We start from the raw sequence: 15476 nt of genomic DNA, 5'->3' as shown, positions 1-15476 counted from the left end.
CTGTATAATAATTCATTCTACTTGGTATATAAATTATGTTTCTAAATTATGATAAAAAAAACAGAGATTACAATATATAACTGAAAATAAATATTCATCAAACTTAACATGTTTATGTATTTAAGTTTGGAGAAGTTATCCCAAATGGTTAGTAGGTATCCCTAGTAGTTAGTGTGTAATTTTTTTATTTTTCATATATAATAATAACCCATGGTGGCTTCAAATTAGGAGTTCTGAAAATTGAGAATCGACCCGACCCGTAACCTGCTTGAGAACCCGGCTCCATTGTCGCTTTGATGAATTATAATTGAACTTCACTCACACAATTACAGTTAATGACAATGGCAACTCCTCTTCTCCTGAGACAGGGTCTGCTCCATCGCCTTCGATTTACCGTTGCGGCTCCACACAGGTTATGGTGCAATGCCGCCACACCCACAACTAACTCATCATCATTTTCTTCATCTGAACATGCAAACGAGAAACCAAGTTCTGGCGTCACCACCAACAACACCTCAAATTTTCTGCTGAAACCTAACGACCCCGATTATTGCAAATGGAAGGTTGAAGAAGATGGAATTCTAAGGGACGATGAACCAATTGTTGCGCTAACCAAGGATATTCTCCATTCATCAAGGTAAGAGTATCTCCAATAGCAAACAATAGTTTCATTTTCCGGTCTCACATTGTTTTCTAATTTATTACAACAACTCCGCTCACATATACTTTTTACTTTTTTTGTGTGCAAATAACATCTTTTTTCCGCATAATATCTACCTCTTTTCTCACTTTATCTTGACTAACTAACAAAAAAATGTTTTTACATAAGACAAAAACAAAAAAAATGTTTTTACATAAGAACAAAATTCAAAAAATAAGAATTTATAATAAAGAATGCCGTAAAAATATTCTTATTCCCTTCAAAACAACCACTACTTACTTTAACTACCTAATTTTGTATCTCAATTCTGCACTTTATTAACGAACGCCACTGGGGATTCCCTTAGTTGGGATCAGGTGGTGGTGTTCTCTTCTTTGAAATTTTGTAGTGCCTTATTTATACCAATTTATTCTTTCTCATGAAGTTAGTGATCAAATTATCTTTTGATTCTTGTTATGCCACTCTTGACTTAGTGATGCTGGTCAATTGGTATGGACAGAGACAGCGTTGATGCATGACTTATTGTTAGATGAATTATTAAGGAAAATATAAACTGAAGTATGATCCTATTAGTTTTAGAAAATTTATGTGTGTGAGAGTCTTTTTTTGGAAGGGAATGAATGGTTTTGGACAGTGTCTCCTTTCTTTGGGAGTAGCGTAAAAGAAATGAAAGCTTTTGAAGATCTTTTTATGGTTATTCCATTTTCCCCCTTCAGATAAACATGCCAAAGTACTTAAATGTCATTCATCTCTCTGTTATTTAGATTTTTAAAGGGTTATATAACAATATTTTTGCATTATATTATTTTGGGAAAAGTTCACAAAACCTCCCTTAAATTTTACATGTTTTGTAAGTAGATATCGTAAACTATTTTTTCTTCTTAATTACTCCTCAAACTTTAACTATTGTTAAAATTCGTCCCTAAATATATAATTTTAAATTACTAACAATGAAATTGAAATTAACATATTAGATGATGTAAGCATTCATCAAATTGCTATTAATTCCAATCTACCATTATTTTGATAGCACATAATACTACAATGATGCAAAATATGCAAGGAAATTTTTAGTTTTCTCTGCACCGGAATGGATGAGAATGTTGTTGGCACTTGGCAACTATGTTGTACTTATATTTGCTCCAATTGATGTATCATTTGCTGATGATGCCCCCCTTCCATGGCATGACAATATGTTCGCAGCATTATATCATCAGTTCAAATGTGGCATTAGCACTTTCTCCTTCTCATGGAATTCTCACAAGTTGGGCTTAGGTTGATGATGCATTCTTTTAAGACTTTTGCTCAGTTGGTTTATGATGTTTTGAATCATTCCTTACATTATTGCAGCCCTATGTGCGATCAAAATAGTGATAGATTAGAATTAATAGTACTTTGATGAATGCTTATAACATCTAATGTGTTAATTCCAATTTCATTGTTAGTAATTTAAAGTTATATATATGTAGGGACCTTAAAGTTTAAAGAGTAATTAGGAAGGAAAAATAGTTTCCGGTATGTACTTGCAAAACACATACAGTTTAAGGGGGTTTTGTGAAATTTTCCCTATTATTTTATTAACCCGTCGTTCTCCTCTTTTCAGTAACTTGATTTCTCTTCCTTTCTTCTTCCCTTTCTCCCCTCATTGCCCTGTGACCCCTGTCATTCCCTTTTCCGCATAAGTCTCAAACACACCTAATGATCTGTTTGTGAGTTGAATTTTGGAGGGAAAGAAAGGGAAAGGGAAGGCTTGAGAGCCATCAAATACACTGCTGAGATGGCTCAGAAGCCTTCCCTTTCCATTCTTTCCCCTCCAATACTCATCTCGCAAACAGACGGTAAGTAGACAGAAAACTATAAGAATGTTGGACATTGGCCAAGCTTAAAGTCCTCCATGGTCCATGCCCACTGCTGACAAATTGTGCTCAGTGCTCCACTGCTCCTGTGCCTCTTAGCCTTATACTGGATATATTGATTTTTAACAATAAACGTTTCTCATTAACATTTCCGGCTGCCAATTAATTTAAATATATGGATACCATGCAATAATTATCTTCATCTCTTTGATTTTCTATGATAGGTACATGGATGGGGAGCATCTCAGTGTCGAGGATGAGAAAGCTGTAGTAAAGAATCTTCTTCCGTACCATCCACATTCTGAAGATAAGATTGGATGTGGTATATATTCCATTATGGTAAGCGCTGGATTTTAATGATATGTTATGTTTGCTTTGATCAGTAGGGCATCATTCTGTTTTCTGTATAGCAATGCCAATTTGAACTGTGTTGATGTTATGACATTGGATGCTTTACTTTGGCATATTTGTATTCATGCAACTTCTGATTTGAGTATCCATGGTAATCAATTTGAGTATCCAGTAAACATCTTGTAATTTGTGCATTACTGCTATGCTGACCCTACCTTGTGGAATAAGGTTTGGTTGTTGGTGTTGTTGTGGCTATCTGTGTGGTTTCAGCCTTGATTGACCTAAATATCTGAGTTATGAACAGAGTTCTTAAAGAACAACAACAAACAAGTCTTTATTTTACTAGGTGGACTGAGCTATATGGATCGAACAACGTCATAAAACATTAATTTCTAAGTCTCGTAATAATTTCCTCTATGGTTTTTCTTGGTCTCTCTCTTCCTCTAGGAATTGGACTAGTTTCCATATGATTTACTCTCCTTATGGGATTTTACTAGTCTCCTTGACACATGTCAAAACCACCTAAGGCGTTATTCTACCATTTTTCTACAATATGAGCTACTCAAACTTCTCCCTAATGCATTCATTTTTAATCCTAACTTGTCTTAAGGTGTTTATTCATCTATGCTACATAAAGTCTATTTTCTTATTGACATTTTATCGCCAAACATTTAGTAGCATATAACATTGCAGGACTTATAAACATACAGTAAAACTTCCCCTTAAGCTTGAGTGATATATTTTTATCACAAATGACACATGAAGTACTTCGCTATTTCATCCAACCCGCTTGAATCTTATGGTTCACATCTCCATCAATTTCCTTATCTTCTTGTATGATTGACCCAAGACCTAAATCTATTGACTTGTAGAATTGTGGTATGATATAATCCCCAATCTTAAACATGCATGCAAAAATAGTGTAAATTCAGTCTGCTCTTAACTAGAACATTTTTGTGACTCATATCATGTGGTTCTTGCTTCCTCCTTTTCACTAGGCCCAAACTACAAATATGCGATATTCTAGTTGGCTCCTCTCAATATCGGTCTGTTGACAGAGATATGCTTATGGTTTCCATGAATCAGTACTATTTACTTTAAATACTTATGCATTATATACCTTTCCGATGATTTTTTGAGTTGATGTTGTATCCTGCAACCTTATTTTTGTGTAAGCAAAGTCAATAAGAAAGAGCACACATAGTTAAAAAAAAAGCTTGTTATGTCAGCAAATGCAGTACCATCTCACCATCAAACTGACAGGGATGCCTGATTTAATCTACTTGAAAACCATGTAGATGTAGATGACATTATAGTAATCATTAAAAACAAGAGACCAAAATCCTACTTTATTGAAAGTGGGAGGACCTTAAAACTTCAAATTTGCAAATTGATCTATACTAATTTTGCACTGGTTTATCACTTGTGCTTCTTTTTAGCCATAAAATTGCATCACCTTCTGCAGTTTTAGTGCAGTTCATAGGAGCATACCAGTATATATTTTCTAATGCTATCTTATTTACTGGTACCTCTTCAATCAGATCAACTGTCCTGGCATATTTTGTTGCTCAGTGATATATCAAGTGTGCAATTGTATTTGTGCTAGAAGCTTATAAATTTGTAGTTACTTTCTCCCACTTATATAGTATAATCTCTTCAGCCTCGGTTAAATTGTCACTAAATTTATTTGTCAAATCACATTTATGTTAATTGGTATGATTATATGATGGCAAGATAATGTCATTGCTTAGATGACACTCAGAAGTTTGTCTATCAAGTCGGAAATATTGCAGAATGTACACCCTTCAGAATTATATGTATGTTCTTCCCTGATTTAATTAGATGACATTCAGAAGTTTGTCTCTCATCCACCTTTTTATCTTAATTGTAATATTTGTTTTTCAAATACATTCTTATTAAATGCAGACCATAATTTTCTTTTCTTGTAGGTCGATCGTCATCACCAATTTCAACGCTCAAGGTGTCTTTTTGTTGTAAGAACTGATGGCAGCTGTATCGACTTCTCCTATCGGAAATGTCTTCAAGGATACATTACAGATAAGTACCCATCTTATGCAGAAAGATTTATTAGAGAGCATTTTAAGCGTGGGAGAGGTTAAGATGGTATGTATCTGGGTTTCCTTATTTGCAATAAATGTATATGTGACTTGCTTTAAAGTTTCAATCTTGCTATTTTTCACCTAGAATTTTCTGGTTTTCCCCAATGTTCAGTGACTTGGTTTTTATTGATTATCAACTGCAAGAAGGTTTTGTAATTTCATTTTTACTTTTATTATTAATAATTGCAAAAATATTACCTTTTTTTATTCTGCCCATATTTCAATTATTTGTACAAGAAATGGCGAAAACAATATAATGTTTTTTTTACCGTTTCGTGTAGAAATTTTTGAAAAACAAGTAACATGAAAACAGGATTTCGATCTTCAGCTTCCCATTTCCAAATGACAAAATTCTAGCCCAACTTTTTTCCTGGCAAATGTTAGTATTGATTATAGGTGAGACTCAAACCCTCACCCTTATTTACTTTAAATATTAAATTATTTTATAACTTTTTTTTTTAATTTATTATGGGTGAGACTCAAATCCAAATCTTCCGCACTTTGTTCCTTAAATCCTTTACCATTATGTTATCTCATGACTCTCAAATAAGTATACCTTCAAAGCTAGATTTACTTCCCTTTCAGGCATATGCTGGACTTAACCCATTAAAATCAGTGAGGTTGGACCTAATTTAGCTTAATGCAGGCCAATTGTGTTGATCTCACTCATGCTAAGATTGTTTGGCATTAACGGCTATATATACACATAATGGTGATTCCATGTAATTAGAATGTAATTAAATGACTAGAATAAAATGATCCTTCTCAATCCACAATTTGGTAGAATTTAATTATGATTGATTTGGTTTTGATCTGTTGAGACATTCATTCAAGACAAACATTAGAAAATTATTTTGATTATAATATTAATTTCGATCGAATCTAAAAGTTACTCATGGTTGCCGTCCATTTCAGTTTGTTTTATTCATTTGTAATAAATTAAATATAAAATGAGTACAAGAGACTTTTATGTTTCAGGCAAAATAAATAAAAAATAAAATGAGTACAAGAGACCTTGTTGGCATTTCACCCATCAGAAAATGACTTGTGTTCATTATTGGCGTTTTCCTCACATTATTGGACGATTCCCTCTAAGTTTACTCTTATCAAATATCATCCAACTTGCTAAAAATACGTTGGTGAATGATTTGATGTCTGGAAGCCATATTTGTTGGAAGGGACAATCACGATCATCGAAAGAGATTAACTACCTACCAAAAGTTGATGAGATACTATTGGTAGTACCAATTTTTTTTCATCCAACTAGATTTTGGAAACACAAACCAATTTGGTTTCTTTAGTCATATTTGATTTCTTTGCTATTTTGCAAAAATTCTATCTTTTTTTGCAATGACCTGTTTGGGGTTGTGTCACAATAAAACTTACTGGGTTATTTTTCCATTAACAATTTGTGGCTCAAATGGCAGAATGATGGATTTGGGTTTTCAAGTTCGATTGATGGGTTTTCTTTCATGATACAAGGATAATATTGAAAGGAATTTTTTTTGGTAGAGTTAAGATTGAAAATAGGGAATTTGGTGATGAGTATAAGAATCTAACAGCATAATAACAGAGTTAATAAGGAGGAAACATGGACTAATATTTACATGTTAGAGGAGCCACAAACAAAACATTTAGAAGTTAGAGGACTGGCTTAAAATTTAAAAACAATTAAGTTAGAGGACGAAATGTATATTTTAGTTCTTTCTTACTGAATGGATCGTGTAATCCGAAAAATGGATATCATTCTTACAATAGTGAATATCATAAAATATAGTTAATCTTGATATGTAATTTTATAAGTATTTAAAACTATGAAAAGATACAATAATACTATCAATTTAGCTCATGCACAAGGTATGATTCTTATACCTATGAAATAAATTAGTAAGAAAATATATATTATACTTTATTAAAAGAAAACATTTCAGTATAAAATTTGATTAGTTTTCAACAATATTATTATCAAGAAGATAATTTGTCATATAAAATACCCATTATATAATAGGGATTGTAATAAAGAAGAATTATATCATAAGGGTTGATTATTTCCACTTTCAAATATAATGATCTAATATTTAAACCAATGATTTTTTTCATAATTGTATGAGTCTTGCAATGTGCTTAATTTTGTAGTGCTAATTTGATGATTCATAGTTTAATTAACAAAATTGTTGCGCAAGACATACGGAAATGATGATACGAAATTAATGTTGTTTTTTCATCTAACAAAATTATGACGGTTTGTTTACCTCCCCCCTTAAAATGTTGGATTTGCTATACTATGTGGTATATGTTACAATTAAGAATTGTCTATAATTATGGTAAATATTAATTAACTTTTTCTTTACAATTAAGATAACTCTTGAGAAAAATTGTGATTAAAATAAACTTCTCTTAAATATATAATTTTATTTGTAGAAATATATTCCGAATTGTAAAATCCCAGATAATGCTTCCCATTGCACTCCTAGTCAATAATCACCACACAGGCTGAAACTGATAACACAACTGGTCCAAAAACAAAAATTTAATTCCATTACATCATTTGCAATTTTGCATGTACCAAATTTAACGTAAGAAGATCATGAAAGAAAAAAAAGACAGAAGAGTACGTGGAATAGGAATCCCATTGTCTTGTTTTCCCTAGCTATGAGGATATCTGGATAGCATAACAAAGGTAGTATCATTTTCATAACAAAGGGGTCCAACAATGTATTGCTGTTTCCTCCACATGCATGATGGGTGATGATAGATGAGACCTGAGATAGATCCTGTCCTGATACTATTATTTCTTAATATAAAAAAATGGTAGCCGAAATCCACGAAGCTCTCATTTAGTGAGATTTTGGGTTGATAAATATACGTATTTTTATTCTACAAATGGAGAGTAGAGTCTGTTTCAAGGATTTGAACATATGAAGATCATTAAATAACAACCTGTTGCGACAAATTTACGATTTATGTTCCTTACCTATATATTATTATTTTATTTCTTCATGCATTGGTAGGTATATAAAAAATTGCTAATAGATTCAGTAGTTTGGAACATGCGTCACGGGTTGGGCACGTTTGAGTCTTACATAGTCTCCATTAATGAAGAGGTAAATGGTTGTTTTTCTTCATTTTTCTAATGGTAAAAAATGTGATTTCATATAAATAAAAGGATAAAAGTGTTATTGTATATTACATTTTCTATGCTATTGTGTGACATTTATCTCTCCATCAATGTAGAGGATCATAATTATGCATAGACTAATCAATGTGACCTAATTTAAAGCAAGATCTGATATCCTCATTGGTTATTGAAGGCGTGTTTTTTATGCTCTGTGATATTTAACCCACTTGATTACTCTTCAAGTTGAAAAATGTCAGTCCATTACCAACCAGATGAAGAGTTTGTGAACAGTAAAGCTGATTGAGCATGTTCACAGTGTTTGATATATATATTTAGAACGTAATGAGTTAACTAACTTTAATTTCTGAATGTCTATTTGAGAGTTGAATTTTAGGGAAAATGGAAGGAATTGGAAGGTTCATGAGTTATAAAATACATTTGTGAAACGATTCTCAAATATTTAATTTCTCTACATTCTGTCCCAAAATACAACTCACAAATAGACTTTTTTATTATAGGCATGTTTTAAACTTTGAAACCTAAAAGAAAGCAAACATACTACTCGAACCAACAATTAGTTAGGATTGCCTTCAATATATATTAAACAAGAAGATAATATCAATTAATTAAAAATAACTAAAAGGTACATAATGTTGGTCTTAAAATAACTAAAAATCAAATTGATTTGATCATGGCAACGTGTATCATTTGGTAACAATCACGTTCTCACTCATAGGATTATAGATGCTCAGATTTTGAATAAAATCGTTGAAAATGTTTGTAAATGGTGGCATGATTTGAGGAATTAATTCATGGCAATATTTGCACAAACAACAAATATAGTAAGGATAGTTAACTAATAGTAATAAAGTTAGATGTTCGATTACTTATAAGCGATTAGTTCATTGTCCATAAAGAATTAATTTAATGATAAAATTATTTGGACAAACAACAAATACAAAAAGGATAGTTTTTTTTAAAGGATAATTAACTAACAGTAACAATACAAAAGGTTAAATGTTGATTCATGGAAGCTTGCAATGAGGGGAGTCACTAGTACCCAAAAAAAGTAACAAAGAAAATAATGATACTTAAAAACTTCTACATAAATTCAAAAACGATGGCTAAATTTTTGCTATAAAAGAATAATAAAAATAAGCTAAAAGCTTTGTACAATAAATGAAGAAGCAAGAGGGGTGAGTATAGACAAGGAAAGGTGACTTTATGAATGAAAAAGTACACGTGATTGGAATCCTTTTGAATGCATAAAAACAAATGTTCTTTTGAAGTGGTGGGCGAGAAAGTAAGGCCAAGTATCTTACAAAGATTCTTACGCTCTCCAACTTTTGTTGTTGTTTTTTTATGAACCTAGTGTGTGTGGGATGCGACCTATACCAATCCACATGCATGCCTTTGCTTTCATGTCCCACAAATAGTGACTCCTATTACCCTCTTAGGACCTTATACCCTTAGCTTATATTACATTTCTCAACTAAATTCGTTGCTTGGTGGCCCTTGCATTGGCCTAAAAGCTTCTAATATCGTACTACTACACCAATCTTTGTTCTCAAATATTTTTTATCGGCTTGTTAACATGTTAATATTTTGTTATAAGTGAGACTCGAACCATCAAAATTCTTTACTCAAAATTCTTTACCATAACTATCAAACTAACTTATAACTCCCTTTTTATTATTGATGAGACTCGAATCTACAACCTGATGCACTCTATTCCTTAAGCCATTCATCTTCGCCATTAAATCATGTTATGACTCATCTTTGTTCTCAAATCTGCATACCCTTTTAATTACTTTTAGTTTGTCATCTATAACCCTTAATTTGATTATAATTTTAGTCTCCTGATTTTAATTTGTGTGACAATATATAATCGTCTCACTTTATTTTTTTTAGTCTCACTGCAACTTTAAAACAGTACTATTTGCTAACTTTAGGGAAGTGCATTCTTTGTTTATTCTCATTTGAAAAAGCGAGTGGGGAGCTACTTCTTTTTTCCCCCTTTCTAAAACCTTTCATATTCCGAAGTTATATTAGAATTCAATTAATTTGAGTTATGCCACCAAGACTCATTAAAAGAATGAAGTTCTCACATTGGTTATTTCTTCATTCACAATCATATGATTATATATTGTTATGATGATTTAATATTATCGCAATTCCAGTTTTGATGCAATTGAGGAAACCCCTACAACAACAATATTGTCCTTCTAATTTAGTACTTCCTTATAAGTTTCAAACGTAGTAAGCCTTCACTTAATAGTTTGTGAAGAGTTAATTGCACTTCAAAAATTTCAACTTCACTTTCATTGAAAATTCATTATACAACTTCATTGATGATTTTCTCATAGGGAATTATGATTTACGAGCATAGAGGATGCATAAATAGCTTCAAATTTGTGAAAATCCTTGTGCATTATACATTTAGTTAGCACTCACCTTTTGCTTCAATAATTCAAATCTATAAGGCTTAGGGTTTAGGGAATCGAAATGTACTATTCCATGAATTATTTTCACAAAAATATATAGCTAACTAGCTTGGGAAAAGAGATTCTGTGGAATCATTTTCTATATATATTCTTGGTAGTAATCAATCAGTTGATGATAGAACATATTTTACTTCGTTAGACATCAGTATATTTCTCGATGGCCGTGATTGCGGGTTGCACGCAATGATAGGTGTGTTTTATTCATTTCAAATTCTACTTATTTTAGTATTGCTTCCATCATTTATTTGTTTCCTTAGTAAAAATAGAGGATCAAAAGATTAAGAGTTCAATTGAGTGCTAAAAAAAATATGCGGTTTGCTTTTAATTATATTGACATGTACTATTTTTATGTGTTAGTAAGTTGTAATGAAAAAGGATGATGAACATGAAAGAATTCCCCTCTATTATATATATATATATGTTATTTATTGATTTTTTATGGGATATTATTTCTTTTCTTTTGGAGATGTAGGATGTGAAATCTTATTTCTAAATGGAAAAAAATAAGTGAAATCCTCAAGATATCCATAACTTTGTGTCAAAACATAAGATAGAAAAATAATTCATTATTTTATAAAACAATAATGCTTTATTGATCCATCACAAAGTTATATGACATGAAATGAGACATAAATTTTTATCTCTAATTGGTTTACCCACAACCAAAAGCAGGGAGGCGATGTGTTTTTTATTTATTAATATTTAATGTGTTTTTGAAATATACGTATATAAAAAAATCGGAGCCGACCCAGGTATAAAGATGCTGAAGCTGATACCTTTAGGCACTAAAATTGTAGGCCCTAATTTATTTATTACTAATAATGTTAAAATATTAAAATAGACCTCTGATTTTTTTCTATTGTCAAAATAATAATGAGTGAGCAGACTTGTGATCAGTAATACAAGTGGATAATTGTTTGTCAATTGACATGCTCAATTACAGAAAATTTATTTCTAGTCCAATTACTTTTTTCCCAAATGTATATGTTTGTTGTAGAATGTGTTAGCAATTCCAATGAGAATTTCTTAGGCTGAAAGAAACTTTTCAAAATTATAATTTATAAAATTTAAGCATATATTAACAATTTGTAGACAAAAATTAAATAGCTTGATTGCAATGTTGATTGAAAAAAGTCTCTAACCCACAACTTAATTAGTGAATTGACAAGATATGAAATATGAGTGATTGAACTCAATTCATGTGTTATATTTTCTTCCCCTTATAACAAAATTAATTATTATAATCTAATTAAAAAAATTATTTCAAGAAGTGTGAAAAATAAACTTCAAGTAAAATATATTTTAAACTTTGATTTTGTCCTATATATTAGTTAGGCTATTCTTATTTTCATATCCAAATAATTAAAAGTATTGATGAATATATATAGAATTATATACTATAAAATATGATGCTTAAAATAATACATTTTTCCGTCAATTATCCTGAAACATAACTCATAAGATGATTAGTAGAAAAACATTCATCTCAAAGCTCTTTATACATTACTTTTTATAATACTTTTCCCTTAAGAATGGTCATCACTTGAACTAAGAGTAATTATCATACAGTACTAAGTTATTATTTATTTTGCTTGATGTAAAAAAGTGGTACGAAATAAATAAGGTGTTTTTAGAATAAAATTTATTTGGAGATCATCAACAAGTTACTGTCATATTATTTAAAAATGATTTTTATTTATATTAAAGTATTTACTATTAGGTTAAAAGATTTTTTTTATTTTAAGGAAGGAAGATTTTGAGAAGAAAATTTGTTGGGTATCTGAATTAGTTGCTATTATCTAACCAAAAGTAGCTACTCATCATGGTCGATGAAGGTAGTCCACTCATTATGTCTCATTACTAGTGAACATGCCCCTTATATATCTTTTACTTAGTTTAGTACTCAACCTTTCCAATTTGTACACTCCCACCTTATTAAGGTCCCTTTAGTTAAGAAGAAATAGAAGAGAAAGAGAAAGGGAATAGAGAATGAAGAGAAATATTAACTTTTGATTTCTTCTTTGGTTTAGTAAAGAGGGGGGAAGGAGAGTAAAAAAATGGCATGACATCTACACAAAATTATTTCTCTTCACAAATAGACAAATGTTTGGAACAAGAGTTATTTTGTTGTAAATGATAAAACTATCTCTAACTTTTTGTATCTTTAAGCTACATTTTCTTTTATTGTATGGATATTTATGTAATTCAAAAAATAATATCTACATTTTTTCTCCAATTTCTTTTTTATTTCTCTTATAACAAACATTACCACAATCTACTCTTTTTTTCTCCTATTGATGTTTCTGTCAAATGGAATGCATTAGGTTAAATAGATGTTAGTTCACAGATTATGGTGCTGATTGTTTTGTCATTTGGTGTTTTTTCATATAAGTGTGTGTTTGCTTTTCGGTGGAAGGGTTTAAAAGCATGATTCTTCATCAAAAGCTATTGAATGAAGCTTTTCCTAAAACATGGGTCTGTGAAGTTAATTTGGTTCCAAACCAAACACACTCTATGTTAGCGACTATATATATATATATATATATATGAGGATATTTGATCATTTGGGTTGTGGTGGTGATTGTGATTCCGGACTAATGGGTACTTATTTGGCACTTCAGAAAAATATAAATTGTCATTTATAAAAGTAAAGTGGTGTATGTAACCATTTAATGTGAGAATATGGGACCAATTGGAAAATAAAGCCAACTTGGTGTTTCTGTTTCTTTGGTGTAGTTTTAAGTCTAAATTGGGTCCATGCTTGCATAGTTGCATATCTTATCTCCAAGCTTTGGCGTTCTTTAGTCATCAAATGCCGACCAAAAAATTCCTTCCATATTTTCATTATTAAAATAAAAATTAGTTCATTACTAAACAACACGGGAAACATTAATGAACAGGCAATTTATAACTTCTGTATTTGTCATATGTGGATAAAAATGTCATCTTATTATATTATGAATAAAATGTTAAATCATGTTATTTTTTCTCTTATTTTGAGTATACTTATTTTTTCCATTACTTGAGAGGATCTCAACTCAAGCAAAAGTGGGTGTGTTTAATTACTCTTATGCCATTTAGAATTTACTGTGAGCTTTCGTGTTGGCTAGTCACCATCTTCAGCCCACCATAGTCATTATCATCTATATAAGATGGTAGTGGAAGTCGCATAGCCCTTTTGAAATGGGAAGAAAAGTTTGGATTAATAACGTAATGTTTTTTATATTTTAATGCATGATACACTATCTAGCGCATGGTCTTTTACCTAAAAGTTTATGTTTCTTAAACATGAGGAGAAAAAATATATTTATTGACATTTTATAAGTTTTATATATATCTTTTATATTGAATCATCATTAAAATTTATAAAATAATATTAATATAAATGAATAGTAAATAATCTATAATTTTTTATGATAATAATGCATAAATATTACTCTTATATATGAATTGAATGATATATTGAACACTTAAAAAACATTGAAATAATTATGGAAAAAATCATTTACATGATTAATGCACATTTACTCAACCTTTTTTGATGGACTCACTAAACTTATAAAATTAGTAAATTGTTGGACTCACTAAACTTATAAAATTAGTAAATTGTTGGCCGCCATGACCCTTGGTTTAAGGAGCTGCCAAGCAGAAAGGTGAAAACCATATTGTCGAATTCAAATATATTAAATTGCAAGCCACACACTCACTTTGTCTCTTTTCTTTTTTCTAAATACTGGTCCACTCTCTCACCACATGTAAAAGCTTTTCCCTAGACCATGGAAATAGAATCAACTATACTATTCTAAGATTCATGCATTTACAACTTATGAGATCTGATATCACTGTACGTATAAGTTATACCCTGTAAGTATACGAGTTAGTTTGGGCACCACAAACTGCATCTAGTAAAAATTTGTAAAGAAAAGTGTTAATTTTAAAAATATGGATTTTGTTAACTAAAGGCTGGATTTAATAGATTGAAAAATGAATCTTTTAGGTACTTAACGTTTAGAGCTGTGCACAACCAAACCCAAAAAAAGGTATAGTAAAAATGTTAAAATTGTTTAAAGAATTGGAGGGGTGGCCTAAGGCCAAAACAAAATTTTAAAGGAATTTTTTTATGATTAAAGTTATGTTTTGAGCTCTTTTTTTTTGCTAAAGTTATTTATTAAATTATATAACTACTTTTATTAGATAATTCTTTCATTTAACTTGATTTCTCGAGATAGTTATCGAATCAAACTATTTTATTTTAGTTGACAAATTGTTGATATAGGATAAAATTTTATTTATCTTACTTTAAAAAATTTCTTTCCACCCAGCAACTCACGGAATAGTGAACATTATTCAAGAAGAAACATTTGCATTTGGAAAAGAAATGACTTCCTTTATATAATTAGATTTAAAAATAAAATCTTTCATGATGGAGTATGTCAATTGATGTATCATTTTCTACTTGTGTATTAATATTCATAAGTCTATTCAATTATAATCAGTTTGACAATGGAAAATAGTCATAGATGTAGCACTTTAGGGCCTAATTCCAATGCTTCAGCCGCCTTAATGATAGATTAGGTTTATATGAAAAATAAAATCAGATCTATTCTTAAAAAAAAAAAGGTAAAAATAAAACAAATGAAATGTGAGGAAATATTTTTGTTAGTAAAAAAAATAAGAAAAACTTCAGTTTGGTCGAACATGGAGGAGGAGGAGGAAGATTCGGTTTCATGAGAGGGGATACAAACAATAGTTATATGGTTAATCGTATGAGGCCAATTTATTTTTATTTCAATGGGTGCTCAATAATATGTTTTAAGAAATTAATTAAACTGATTTAGTTCACACCAAATTATGAACATTCACATG

The 15476-nt window shown here is 30.5% G+C and overlaps 1 protein-coding gene across 1 annotated transcript; it reads left to right on the top strand.

The window, feature by feature from the left end:
- On the top strand, nucleotides 224-5130 carry LOC109343195 (protein DCL, chloroplastic-like). Its single transcript, XM_019581381.1, has 3 exons — nucleotides 224-637; nucleotides 2742-2856; nucleotides 4818-5130. Exons 1-3 carry the CDS (start codon nucleotides 336-338, stop codon nucleotides 4986-4988), a joined length of 588 nt encoding a protein of 195 aa, XP_019436926.1. The 5' UTR covers nucleotides 224-335; the 3' UTR covers nucleotides 4989-5130.

This window comes from Lupinus angustifolius, chromosome LG03 (genome assembly GCF_001865875.1).
Source record: "Lupinus angustifolius cultivar Tanjil chromosome LG03, LupAngTanjil_v1.0, whole genome shotgun sequence".
NCBI classification, from domain to species: Eukaryota; Viridiplantae; Streptophyta; class Magnoliopsida; order Fabales; family Fabaceae; genus Lupinus; species Lupinus angustifolius.
This window is presented reverse-complemented; position numbering and strand designations above follow the sequence as displayed.

Bases quoted from the DNA above. Each gene is read 5' to 3' on its own strand.
- LOC109343195 (XM_019581381.1), top strand. From the start codon at position 336: ATGACAATGGCAACTCCTCTTCTCCTGAGACAGGGTCTGCTCCATCGC. The intron at 638-2,741 runs GTAAGAGTATCT...TTTCTATGATAG, and splicing joins GATATTCTCCATTCATCAAG to GTACATGGATGGGGAGCATC. The intron at 2,857-4,817 runs GTAAGCGCTGGA...CTTTTCTTGTAG, and splicing joins GTGGTATATATTCCATTATG to GTCGATCGTCATCACCAATT.